The sequence below is a fragment of the Sceloporus undulatus genome, chromosome 6, assembly GCF_019175285.1.
Source record: "Sceloporus undulatus isolate JIND9_A2432 ecotype Alabama chromosome 6, SceUnd_v1.1, whole genome shotgun sequence".
Lineage (NCBI taxonomy): Eukaryota > Metazoa > Chordata > Lepidosauria > Squamata > Phrynosomatidae > Sceloporus > Sceloporus undulatus.
In genome coordinates this window covers 82,237,826-82,251,227 of record NC_056527.1, presented here as the reverse complement: position 1 = coordinate 82,251,227, position 13,402 = coordinate 82,237,826, and the positions used below count along the sequence as shown (strand labels likewise).

Below are 13,402 nucleotides of genomic sequence, written 5' to 3'. Positions count from 1 at the left end.
ACAAATGCTTACGGCACTGAATATAATTAATAGAACAATTCTACCTGTGCTGGACTTATTCTTCTATTAACTGGCCTTGCATTATCTTTTGAGTTGCCATTTTAGATAAAAATTGTTGTCCCGATGCAAGACCTAGTTCTAATTTTTTTAAAAGACTGGTTAAACTGTATATATTAAATATCAAATGAGGGTGTCGTTTTCACACATCTGATACAGTAGGGTTTTTGACAGTAAATGCTTAAGCCACAAAAAAACATTTTAGGCTTCAAGGCCTATAATGACTTCCACTCTAGAATAGGCGTCTAACATTTGATTGGAAGTACCTTATTTGAAATTGAGTAGCTTGAAGGTTTTATTTATTTCTTCTAGCCTGGAGGTGATGAAGGAGCCAGTCTCAACAAACTGTGCCCATATCTTTTGCAGGTAAGCCTTCTCTTCAAATTCTCAGGCTTGGATAGGTGACCACAAGTGAAAAAGTAAACTATACCCCTTGGGAAGTCAGTGTTAATCCACAGCATTTCCAGTTAGAATACCTTACACAGAACTGAAACGATTTCTGCCTGAGATACTGCAGTTCTACAGACATTGTAGATAGATTAGGTGAGCCACAAGTTGTAAGACAGCCACTTAAATTATGAACTAGATCTGAACAACTGATCATTACAAGCTTCTCCATGTGTAAAGATCTACTCTCTAATACTGTATTTATAACATTTTCTAAAGTAGAAGGCAGATACTGTTTCTGCTGCAGTGATGGATTTATAGTCCTTTTTATGGGGTAGATGACCACTTATAGCAAATTGAAAGTCATCCTCTGTTGGTACCTATTGACACTCAATTTATGTACTTATAAGGCGCTCCCTCTTTGTTGCTTTGGTGCTAGAGAGTTGCATGGTATAAGGAAAATGATCTTTCTCATATCTGTTGTAAAGTTGGGAGATGGTTATCGAATTCTTGAAATAAGTTTATCCAGAACAACCTAAAATTAGAAATAAAAATACATCTCTTCATTTTCTCCTTTTGACATATATTTGGGGATGATAAGAAAGATCTGATAACTTTCTAAAAGTTGGTACCCATAGGCAATACATTGTTTGGGAATTGTTGGAATCATGCTGTATATTTGCTAGTAAAATATCTGTGAAAAATATATGTCCCCGCTATTAAAATTCACTCACCAAACATGCCTGTTTAAGAGCTTGATGAAGCCAGATTGCTTTTCTTGCTGTGACATTCTTATCTCTTATGTCAACAGTCTTCCCCTCTACAAATGATTTAGTGAGCCTGAAGGCTGAAGTACAGAATCACAAGGTCAAAGTATCTTTTCTATTGTAGGAAGGATTCTAGAGAAGCAAAACAAATGACTCAGTGGGAAGTGCAACATTTTTGATGCACCGTTGTCTCCTTTGAGGTCCAGTTGAGACACATACTGGAGGAGCACATCCTTCATGGCTTTGAAACTATTTAGTACATTTGTACTGTACTGGGGTAACTGTTTTCTTTGGCTCAGATTCAAAAAAGGATAGTAGTGTTGGTGGAGCTTGACATAAATCCAAAACAGACTACAGAAATAATCCAGTTTGAGTCTGATTTAACTGCCTTGGCACAGTGCTAAGGAATCCAGGGAATTATAGTTCATTGCAGCACCAGAGGTCTTTCACAGAGGCGGCTAAATGTCCCACAAAACTACAGTTCCCAGATTTCCCTAGCATTGAGCAAGGGCAGGTAAAGCAGTCTCAAACTGGATTATTTCTTCAGTGTGTTTTGACACATAGTTAACTTGCACAAGTGTAACATTATGACACCAGCCTCTCACCATGCACCCTCTTCATAGAAAAGCCAACATTTCAGTGACATCTTGTTTACCTTCTTTCCTAGGTTCTGCACTTTGAAACTCCTTAGACAGAAGAAAGGTGTAACACAGTGTCCACTTTGCAATGCCAAGGTCACCAAAAGGTAAATTTCTTAAGGTCAGATTTAAAATCAGGAATGAGTATCGCAGAGAGTATCCCAATCTGAGAAGGAGAGTGGTGCTGGTAGTCAGCTTGAGCCAATTCTGCATAGATGCTTAATGATCCTAATGCCCGAAATAAAGCATGGCTATGTGAGTGGGATGTGGGAGGAGCAACATCAACTTATTACCTTGAGGAGGCTTATGAGGAATCGTCTTGCACATTGGAAGAGACAGTTTTTGGTACAAGTAGGGAAAGGATAAGCTGGTGCAGTATGATCATGAACGAGTGTTCAGACCATTGTGTTGCTTAGCCTTTGCCTACAAAATGTCCCCTACCATATGCACTAGACCGGTAATTCTTAAACTTTGATCTTCCAGGCAGTGGCATCACTAGGGGGTTGCAGAGGTGCGGAGCGCACCAGGGGGTTGCAAGTTATGGACAAATACATCTCAGAGATACATAGGTGGTGAAGGCTAGTGTGATGCATTACTACCTTTTTGAAAAAACAGGTGTGTTGCAAATAATTAGCAGGAACACTGTTGTTTAAAGCATCACTTGGTGTTTTGATGTTAAAATTCCCTTAGATTAAATGAGCATGAAATAGGGAGTGTGATGTCTACAGTCTCTTGGGCTGTTCTAAAGTGAGTAATTCTTTAATTAGACAAAAGGCTGCAATCTACTCCTTAGAAAGTTTTATTATTGTCTTCGTTATTCCATTTCCACAGGCCTCCCCCTGAGCTTAGTGGATCAGGGTAATGTTGAGAAAATTACACTTTTTATCCTCTTGACTACACATCTGTCGTTTGCTTGTTTGTTTCAGAAGTCTAAGGGAAGATGTCCGATTTAAGCAAGTAATCAAAGTGGTGCTGGAAGTCATACATGCTTTTGAGCGTGATACAGGGCTCAAGTGTAGGTATTACGTTTTTTCTAGTAACTATCAAAGCTTGGCAATGTTGGGGAGAGCAACCTGGATGCATGAACATTTCTATCCTCTTCCTTGTATAATACATTTCTTCATTCTGTATTCTGAGCTTGATAGCAAGGCTGTGATAGAGAGTTACATATCCTGTTTTGAGCCCATTTGAGAAAAGGCTGGCAAAGAAAGAAAGGAAGGAAGGGCAAACCAGCCTATTATGTCCTTGCACGCATATATATATATCTGAAGTGCCTGCCCCATACATCCAGTTCAAGAAACAAAAGTGAATAGAGAGGGAAACAAAATGGAGCATGAGCCTGGTTGTTTACCTTCCTATTTGGGCAAGTTCTTGATAACTAGGAGGGAGTAAGCATTTAGGTTCTACAGTGTTATAGAAGCAGCAGTTGGGTGTTTTATAGTACGCTAAATGAAACTTACATTTTGCAAATTTGAGTATATGTTGCTTGCACTCCACTGAAGTGCCCTATTCCCATAAATTTAAATATATAAGGGGGCTCCTGCATGACATCTTTCAGTCTTATATTCAACCTTGATTACATTTTTAATAATAATAATAGGATTTATTTATATGCCGCCCAATCACTGGGAATCCGAGCGGTTTACAACAGAGGGGATAATAGATGGTTCCCTGCCCTCAGGCTTACAATCTAAAAAGACATGACACAAAAGGAGAAGGGAATGGTTATAAAATCAATATTATAGCCCATGTTAAACTTCTTGCCCTAGGTTCTGATACAGTGTAAAATGCATATTTTCAGATTTTCTGATCTTTTGTTGCCCTGGATTTTGTACAGCAAATTTCACCTTCTATATAATCCTTTTTGGATAAAATTTGAGTGTTTTGAGGGACTCTTTTTTAAATATCCTTTCCCAGTTATTTATAGTACAGTAATTGGACTTGGCTAGTATATTTGCAAAATTTCAAATTTTCAGTCTTGTGAAACTCCCTTAGTAATTTCTATACTATGCTGGGTCACTGGGATCCAAGCTCTTTTATAAGTACTGTACTTACAGCTCAATTTTATATATGTCTACTCAGAAGTAAGTTCAATGATGATTACTCCAAAGTAAGATCTTGTTGCACCTTTGAGACTAACTGAAAGAAAGAAATTTCTTTAATTCAGTTAGTCTCAAAGGTGCTACAAAATCTCTCTATGTACTGATTCTACAGACTAACACAGCTATATCTTTGAATTCTACTACCAAGTAAGTTAATATAGAGTTGCAGCCTTAATGAATTTACCTGATGGCTGTTTGCTATTGATAGCAATGCTTTTATTTCAAAAATTACACACACTGAATTCTTCTGAGAAAGTATATATTAAATTGGGATAGGAGAGGGAATAGTCTCTGCATGTACAAGGAGTGGTTTTGGATATGAAGGTTTCAATTTTTATTTCAGATTTTAGAACCTATTTATGACACTTGCAAATGGATACTTATACTTTGAAAAATTGAAAACAAAATATTTTACTGGTTACAGTTTATAGTTTATAGTTGCAGCCCATGTTTTGGTGAATTTAAAGCCGTTTGCCAATATCCTTGCTCATTGTTAAATGCATGGAATTTAGTGTTTGTCATGTACTTTCTGCTCTCTCTTTAGTTCAACCTTTATAACCCCCCAGTTACATCAAACTTCACTTCTTGTTATGCCCAACTGTCAGAGATTGCTTAAAGTTCCCCAACTCCACAATCAAATCTTTTGGTTCTATTTCTCTGGTAGGGTATAATTTGGTATATAAATCTACAAGGTCAAATCCTTTTTGGAAATGTGTTCCACTTAAGCCAGCATAATTTATGATTTTTTTTACTACTGCCACCTTGCTATGCTGCAAGGTGAGATGAAGATTTGCAGCTTCCCTATATTATTGTTCTCAGTTTCAGATGATCGGTGTTTCCCCAAGAGAGACACAGAAACCACTTCTACTGCAGATCCATGGAAGGAACAGCCAGTTGTTGACTGTAAAGGATACAGGGACAGGCTGAAAAGAGAGAAGGAAGAAAAAAAGGGGAATTTTACCTTGGTAAAAGCATTTTTTCCTTCTGTTTCCTATCTACTTTGTTTATAGCATTTATACCCTGCTGTTCCACTGATAAGACTCTGAGTGGTTTGCATATCAATAAAAACAACCAATATAGCCCTTAACCTCAGGCAGGGACAGGAATTATGTGACTCTCTGACTGGCTGTATATTCCAACAGCCTTAGCCAGGATGCCGTGGCTTACTGTTTAATACGCCAGTTCTGACGGTCGCAAGGTCAGAAAGTTGGCAGTTTGAGGTTCAAGTGCCATGTGATAGGGTGAGCTCCCATTATTAGTCCCAGCTTCTGTCAATCTGCCACTTTGAAAACATGCAAATGCAAGTAGTTGAATAGGTACCACTTCAGTAGGAAGGTAACAGCATTCAGTGCAGTCATGCTGGCCCCGTGACCACCAGAGTCGTCTTCGGATAATGCTGGCTCTTCGGCTTAGTAATGGAGATGAGCACCACCCCGTACAGTTGGTTATGGCTAGATATTCATGTCAAGGGGAAACCCCAGCATAGCAGTGGTGAAGAATGCTGGGACTTGCAGTCAAACAGCATCTAGAGATCTGTATTATTCTCACTCCTGCTTCAACAAGACACAACGTGAAAAGGATGGGAAAGGGAAACATTGCTGCCCCCCACGACAGATTTATTTCAATTTCATAGATGAGCACTTGAGTCAGAATCCTCAGCTAAAGATAAGTGCTAGTACATAATCTTTCCCTTTAGCATAATTATTTATCTTTAAGAAGTGACTGAATTAAAGTTATATTTGTTGTTTTGGAGTATCAAAGCTATAATGCATTTTAATAGTCATTGAAATTGCTGCTGTGAGGGATATTTCCCCCCACTAACGCATAGCAGGGAAGCTTCAATGAATAATTGTTTAAAAAAAGAGACTGCAGAATAAACCATTGGTCTATTAAAATGAAGTGGCATTGGCACTGCAGTCACCTTCAAGAAACAGGAAAATAAAAATCCTCTGGTTACTACAATTATTCATTCTCCTTCGCTCCCCCCTCCTCCTCAAGCATCTTCCACTGGCTTCTGACCTACCTTGATATAAAACCATGAAGCTTGCTGGTAGCTTATCATGGATCAGTTGCCTCAGTGTATCAAAGCTGAGTTAGTGGAATAACCTAAACTGTAGGGGGCTAGCAGCATAAGGAGACGTAAGAAAATTGTTATGATTGTAATTGTAATGATTCATTAAGCTTGAGTTTCTACACAGCCTATGGCAAATGTAAGGACTAGCTTGGTAGATTAAGAGAAAGCACCTCAGGTTACTACAGGAGTACAGTGGTACCCCGGGTTACAAAATTAATCCGTTCCGCGGAGCCCTTCGTAACCCGAAAGATTTCGCAACCCGAAAAAGCCATAGGCGCTAGCGCTAAAAGCCGCGATTTCGTGCGAAAAAGCGCCGAAAAGCACCAAATTTTTTTTCGTAAGCCGGAAAAAAACCCGTAACCCGGAACAGTTTTTTCCTATGGGATTTTTTCGTATCCCGGGAATTTCGTAAGGCGGTGCTTTCGTATCCCGGGGTACCACTGTACCAAGAAAAAAGGAGCTTGAACACGGGCTTCAAAAGACTAGAGGCCTTTTAAAGGCCTAAAAACCAAAAGAATAAACATATGAGTTGTTAAAGGTGGGAAGCCTATAACTTCTTAGCTTTCCTTTAAAAAAAAAGAATCTCTGAGTAGTACTACTACTGTTCTTGGCCAGCGGAGTAGTAGACCCAGTAGAAATGAACCAATCCCATTTTAGAGGGAAAGGTGGTTGTCCCTGGACTCTCAATATAGGACCTTCTTGTTGGCTGCTCACTCCTAGGTTCTGGAATTCCTTTCCTAGGGAGGCTAGGATGACCTTTCCTTGTTATCTTTCTATAGGCAGGTAAAGATTTTTTTTTATTCTGACAGGTTTCTGAGAACTGAATATATTTAAAGAAAGGACTTTTTAATAGTCCTTTAATAGTCCATTAATAGTCTGTACTGTTTTTAAACTGTTTTTTTATCATTTTAATTATGTTTTAAATTATTTTTATAGTTTCAATTGTATATAGAACTGAAATATATGGTGGACTCATTTACCATTTAAAACTAGGTCCATTGCCATTAAAGAGAATACTATCAAGTTGGTCCATCAATGGTACCTCACCCCGGTCAAATTGGCTCGTATGTCTACCAATGCTAATCCAAAATGCTGGAGGCATTGTGAAGATAGGGGAACCTTTGTACATATGTGGCTGGATTGTCCCCTAGTGCATGAGTATTGGACAGAAATTTTACAACTGATTTCCAAGATCACTAAACAAAGTATACAATTATCACTGTTCCTGTTCTCCATTTTTATGAATGAAAATAAAGCATAAAGAACGTATTAGTTTGCTTCTGGCTGTTGCTAGGCTTGAGATAGCCAAGAACTGGAAAACTGGAAAGTTGAATATTTCAGGATAGTGGACTAGACTCTGGGACTTGTGGTTAATGGAGAAAATGGCAGATAATAACAACAGAGCGTGAGGCTTACACTCTGGATTGACCTTTCATAAGATTCGGCACCCATTTATTGAATACATCCAGCAAGATTAAGTCTCTAGACATCCCCCAATTTTAGCTAATTTTTTATGGAAAGAGGTCTTTCAGGATCCCTGAATACACCTTTTATCTATAATTTTCAGGGCCTTATCTGGGTTATTGCCTGTATTTATTGTTGTTTTGGTGTACTGTTTGTTGTCATGTTTTGTTTTAGAATGTATTAATACATTTTAATTAATAATATAGTCCATTAATAGTTTGTACTGTTTTTAACTGTACTGCTTTTTAACTGTTTTAAATTATTTTTATAGTTTCAATTGTATATAGAACTGAAATTGCAAAGATAATTTTTGGACATTCTGTATTTGTTTCAATTTGTAAGCTTCTTTCAGAAAAGAGCAGGGTATGAACAAAGATGATGGTGACAGTAATTACTCCCTCAATCTGAAGACAGGGCAAAAACATTTTTCTGGATGTATCTATGGGAAATATTTCTCTTCCAGTTTTTGGCTCTACATTTATTAGGAAAACAGCACCTCAGGAGCAAAGACCCAAAGTTGTAATTTTCTTACTCTCTGTGTGTGTTCTTCTTATCCCTTTGATTTCTTCTCCCTACTGTTATTTTTGAGACAGGAATGGGATTCAGTGCCCAAGGGTGAGAGAAGCAACAGAAACCTTGCCATCTGCTTGCTGTCAATGGTCTGTTCTGCAAGTACACCACAGGGCTTCTCCCTGTAACAGCTTCCACTCTCCCATATCATGGAAGCCACAACTGGTAGGAAAAGGATGCCTAACAGCTATCTGACTCAACAGACCAAGCTCCAGCATTCCACCAATCACCTGTTTGTTGGGAGTAAAGCAGCCATTGCATGCTTGCCTGTTCTCACCCCAGCACCCTTGCCACTGGTACCTAAGCATAACACTGGCTCCAACCCATTCTGTAAGCTCTTTGCATAACTCTACACATCCCAAAATAGGAAGGCAATTGCTATTTCTTCTGGTGAGTTCATGGAACTCATTATCACTGGCTGTTACAATCTCTGTTCCCAGGAGCAGATTTTCCCTACACCTGGCCACAAGTGTATGGTCAGATGTTCATCAGATTTCTCCACATCTGAGCTGGAGGGGACTGCGCCATGTGGAGAGTTGCTCCAGTGTCATTTCTGTCTTTTTTTCTACAGTGCCCCTAAAGAACTAGACCCAGTGACCAACACTATATTTCAAGTTTGTCAGCAAAATTTTCAGAGTGAAAAGATTTGGGATGGAAAGATTGAGATCAATAGTGGATGCTATCCACCTGGGGGTTTCCTGGCCTTCATAGATTTCTGCGAGACCTAGTAGTAGCAATACTTGTCCCTGTCCTTCAATTTGTCCTGAGGGCCCTGACTCCAGTTCTAGAGTCCGCCCACTGGTAAAGTAACAGGAATCATCTGCCCAGAGATTCCCCATTTGTAAACTAATCAGAGTGCAGGTCGCAAGTGATTCCAACCTGTCAAACTGAGAGCTTGCTGCAGGATTGTGTGTGTGAGAGAAAGAGAGAGAGAGAGATTGACTCTCTCAAACTCAGCCAACAGAGGATCCCTGATTTGAGGCGGCCCAATCAGAAATAAGTTTCTTTCTCTGCTGGGCAGAGATTCATTTGTCACATCCAGAGCAGAAGAGGCCAGTTTGCTGAGCAGGAGGTGAGGAACTGCACCAACAGGCAGGTCCTGGAGTTCTGTTCTAGATATCTGGACCCTTATACAGAGACCATGGATGTTTTGCTGTCTCTGAAGCTACCAGAGCCTCTCTACATTTTTCCTCTTTTCTCCCCTCCTCCTCAGGGTGCTACAGAAGGAACAGGCCTTAAGAGCTGAAACAATTACAATTGTTCTGTGTTGGCTTTAGTGTCCATGGTTATTAGTTCTTTAGCAGCTTAGCCTCTCTCTTCCATGGAAACTGCTAACTCATCTGGATATGCTGGTTCAGTTGCTCGCATAAGCCGTCCTTTGTAACTTCATCAGGCATTCTAGAGTGGACAAGTATGCTTTGCTGAAGTGTAATTTGGCTGCTATATGCTCCACCTGTTCTGTAACCCACCTATTCCCTTCATGGGTAGTGCTGTTTTAAAAATCTATTCCAATTGTTTCCATTCTTCACAGATCAAGAGTGGAATGTTGGACAACATAATGTCCTTCTGGTCAGTAGAATGTGGACCCGAGAGTCCCACTTATTCTCTGTTTTTTCTTCTGTGATAAAGATAAGGATTGCTCTGGTTTCCATGTCTGCATGGGAGACCATTTAGTAAACACCTCCCTATTTTCCCCATGTACTTTGTGGTTCTGATTCACATGGTTGACTTTGAGCTACAGTTGTCTTTACTGCTGAAATCAAGTGCTGTGATTAGCAAGGACTTCCCCTATACAGAACTAGAAAATGTTTTTGCTCTGCCTTCTCAAATTGGGAGGATTAGCCTATTTGTGCTGTAGTCACTGTACTGACTAGAAGGATGCTCCAATTTTCCATTTTGGCACTTTGAGCGCCAGCATCTGATAAGAAGGAAAGACAAATGTCTTTCATGAACTTCATTATCTAGATTACTCACTTCAATCATTCAGATTATTGTCTGATCCAGAGTACTACTAATAATAAAAGATGCATAAAATGTATCTGCCTCAGCCTGTAAAAGAGAGTGCAGTTCTGCAGCAAGAAATATTGAAGTGTTCTTCAGTTAAAGAACCAACTTTAACTGCACTAAAGAGAATGTGTTAGTAGAATGAATGCAGATATCTCTAGGCCTCCAATTGTATCTGTTTGTCCTTTGGCAGGGTGAGAGCTCTAACTTGCCAGTATGCAGTGGAACTAACAAAAGATATTCCCTGAGAAGAAAAAGCAGTTCCAGTAAAGCTGTTGTCCTTGAAGTTGGTAAGCATCTGTGTAAACTGCTTCACTAAGAATAGTAATGGTCATTATACAGTAATGCTTCTATCCTGTATATTCTGTTGATCTTGATAGGTTATCTCTAACCCCAACTACCTGATTTTGTGTATGGTGCTCTTTAACCCTCTATTTTTCCAGTAGCCCTACCTTTAGCATTCTAACAGTTTTGTCAGTCTGTAATGAATAATGGCAAATCTTGGTACATCTTCACAGGCATTTTACTGTACTGTTCTAGCTTGCACCAAGCTCAATGGACACATACGAACTGTGATTTGAACTTGAGTTTTACCACATCCAAAACTGCATTCCAGCCATTATGCTGCACTGGCTCTTCTTATTGAGCTCAGGGAATCCTAAGACAAAAGATATCATGCAGTTTTCTTGGCAACATTTGTTGAGAGGGGGTTTGCCTTTGCCCTCCTCTGAGGCTGGGAGTGTGTGATTTGCTCAAGAATCACTCACTGGGTTTCCATGCCTGAGCAGGGATTTGAACCCCAGTCTTCAGTCATAACCCAATGCTCAGACCACTACACCTCACTGACTCTGGTCTCTGCTGAATTCCCATCTAGTCCCATCTGTTAACCTGCTTCACTCCGCTATTTAGACTGATCTAATTTGCCTTTGGTAGTTCAGATTCTGCTCCATACTTGCCTGTTTTGAGCCCTGCTCAGGTATGCTGTTTGTGTGTGTGTGTGTGTGTGTATATATATATATATATCTCCTTCCTTTAGATGTTGTTTATAACACAATAGCTGAGTCTGAATTTGGTGGGATAGTGAGGAAAAAACTATGCTCTAAAAAGAGAAAATACTTGTCATCCTGGTTGACCTCTAGTCAGAAAGTGCTAGATATGGCTTTTGATTTCCTTTTCTGTCAGGAATTCTAACTGCAAACCTTGTTCATTTAAGGATCAGACTCATCTGAAGATGCCTATAAGAAGACAGCTGCAGTCAAATGGTAAGAGGAACTTTCGCTTCCTGTTTGCAGTGTTTATTATTTTCCCTGTTGTGTCTCTGGGGAGTTCAAATAAACAGGTAAACGCTGGAGATGGCACTCTAGGTTAGTGACGTGCAGGATAAGGAAGGAGGATCTCTGGTAAAAGTCTAGGGTCAACAACATTCTCTGAAGAGAAGTGTTCTGAAGAAAAATGAAAGACTGCTTTATGGACTCCTCCGTGCTGAGTTTTATGTTTCTGTATAAAATATCCAGTGCTCCTCCACTCTCTTTCCCTTGGCTGTTCATGAAAATGTGGAAGGAGAGAACAGGAGGAAGAGGTGACTGATGGGGCATTGGGTGATATAGCTTAAGAAGTATGATTTCACTGGAAGGCCACTTGCTTCTGGTCTCTATGAACTATAACCTCAGTATCTGTGAAGTGATAGCTGTATGATCTGTTGGTTTTCATTTGTACTTTTAGCTGTAGCTCAGAGGGAATAATACCGTATTAATTAAATTTAAAAAAAGATGGCATCTGTCTGTTCTGTTTAATTGTAACTATGCTTCTCCCTCTGTACTTGTGGACTTAACATTTGAGGTTTTGATTATTTGCAAATGTTAAACCTGCTGGCGCACACTCGTCCTCCCACTTGGGCTTTTTTCCTTGGGGAAAAAATGGCCAGGAGGGAGTGAGCAACCAGGAAGAATGCACCCTTCTGCCTCTTCCCCCTACCCTCCTGTCCCTTTAACTGGCTCTCCTAAGCCAGTGAATGGCAGAGGAGGGTGGAGGAAAGAGCAGAGCAGGCATGTTCCTGTTCCTTTCCCCCCGTCATGGCCATATATTTATATATTTGCATTGTTGTTGCTGCTGCTGCTGTTCCAGCCATATCTTAGCCTGTCAAGTGTAACAAAGAAGTCATTTTCTTCCCTTTTCCTGTAATCTTTCTCGTTTCTGAATTTATGGAACAGCTTGGTAGAACAAAAAGGAGAGGCAGTATAGAAGCAAAATAAGATAGGTTCCTTTTGTTCTGTCTGTCCATCTCATCTTCATCAAGTGATGTGCTGGAGACAGGAGGACATTCTCAAACTGACTGACTGTTAGAACTGGTTGCCAGTACTAAGGATTCTCCTTGCTGCCTGGTTCTCTTCTGGATGCCATTGTTTATATGACAGCTGTAGGCAAGCTGTTCTCTCTTAATCCCATCTCCAGTATTTTTCATTTTTGTTAATAGACTGTAGTGTGAATCAAAATATGCTTTCCTCTGAAGGAGATAGGACCAGCTCTAATGGTTTTAAGGTACAAGAGATTAGATTTTGATTGAAATTAGAAGGAACTCTTGACAGCGAGAGTGGTTCAGCAATGGAACCAATTACTTACTTAGGTGGTAGTACTGTATCTCCTTTTCTGGATGTCTTCAAAAAGAAGCTAAACAGCTGCCTGCTGGGGAAGTTCTACTGGAGGATCTTGCATTGAGCAGGGTATTGGACTTGGTGACCATAGGGTCCTTTCCACCTCTAAGATTCTCTTCCTACCTTTCATTAGCAGTAGAGAAAATTGGTAAGTGTTACACCAGTGCCCCATTGTTTGTTCTTGCTTTTTTTAGCATTTGACAGAGTGATTTTAAGAGTAATACTTTGATCACCTGAGCATTTGTTTTTAATCTTCTCCACAGTGTGGATTTCAGAAAAAAATCTCTGTCTCATGATGATGAAATATATGCTGAGAATCAAAGCCCTTGTCAGGTGGACCTTCCTAGGCCAAGTGCTGAAGATGAGGCATTAAACATTTTAGGTATGAAGATTTCTGGACAGATGAATCACTTAATTCAAGAACCCAAATACCCTGGTATTAACCATAATCTTTTTACCACTCAGGATAGTTAGTTCATATGTAGCTTATGAAAATGGGCTAGCACACTCCTATTGAGTCTAATTTTTATGACATTTTGAAATCATGAATAGGGTTGTGGTCTTGGTTAGTTTAGGGGATGTACATTCATTCCTAGTTATTTTAAAGTATATTTGCTAGTCAGTTAATTCACTTCATTGGTTTTCTGCTACAGTCGTCAGGTAACAAAGTTGCTGCTTTAGGAGAAGG

At 39.7% G+C, this 13,402-nt stretch overlaps 1 protein-coding gene across 5 annotated transcripts in view; it reads left to right on the top strand.

The window, feature by feature from the left end:
- BRCA1 (BRCA1 DNA repair associated) overlaps positions 1 to 13,402 on the top strand; it is a 59,121-nt gene that overhangs the window by 6,469 nt on the left and 39,250 nt on the right. For all 5 annotated transcript variants that reach the window (XM_042475764.1, XM_042475762.1, XM_042475763.1 and 2 more), the window contains 7 exons: positions 370 to 423; positions 1,879 to 1,956; positions 2,776 to 2,864; positions 4,771 to 4,916; positions 10,257 to 10,353; positions 11,277 to 11,325; positions 12,978 to 13,096. In XM_042475764.1, the coding sequence (XP_042331698.1) occupies positions 370 to 423; positions 1,879 to 1,956; positions 2,776 to 2,864; positions 4,771 to 4,916; positions 10,257 to 10,353; positions 11,277 to 11,325; positions 12,978 to 13,096 (632 nt within the window). The remainder of the gene's footprint in view (positions 1 to 369; positions 424 to 1,878; positions 1,957 to 2,775; positions 2,865 to 4,770; positions 4,917 to 10,256; positions 10,354 to 11,276; positions 11,326 to 12,977; positions 13,097 to 13,402) is intronic.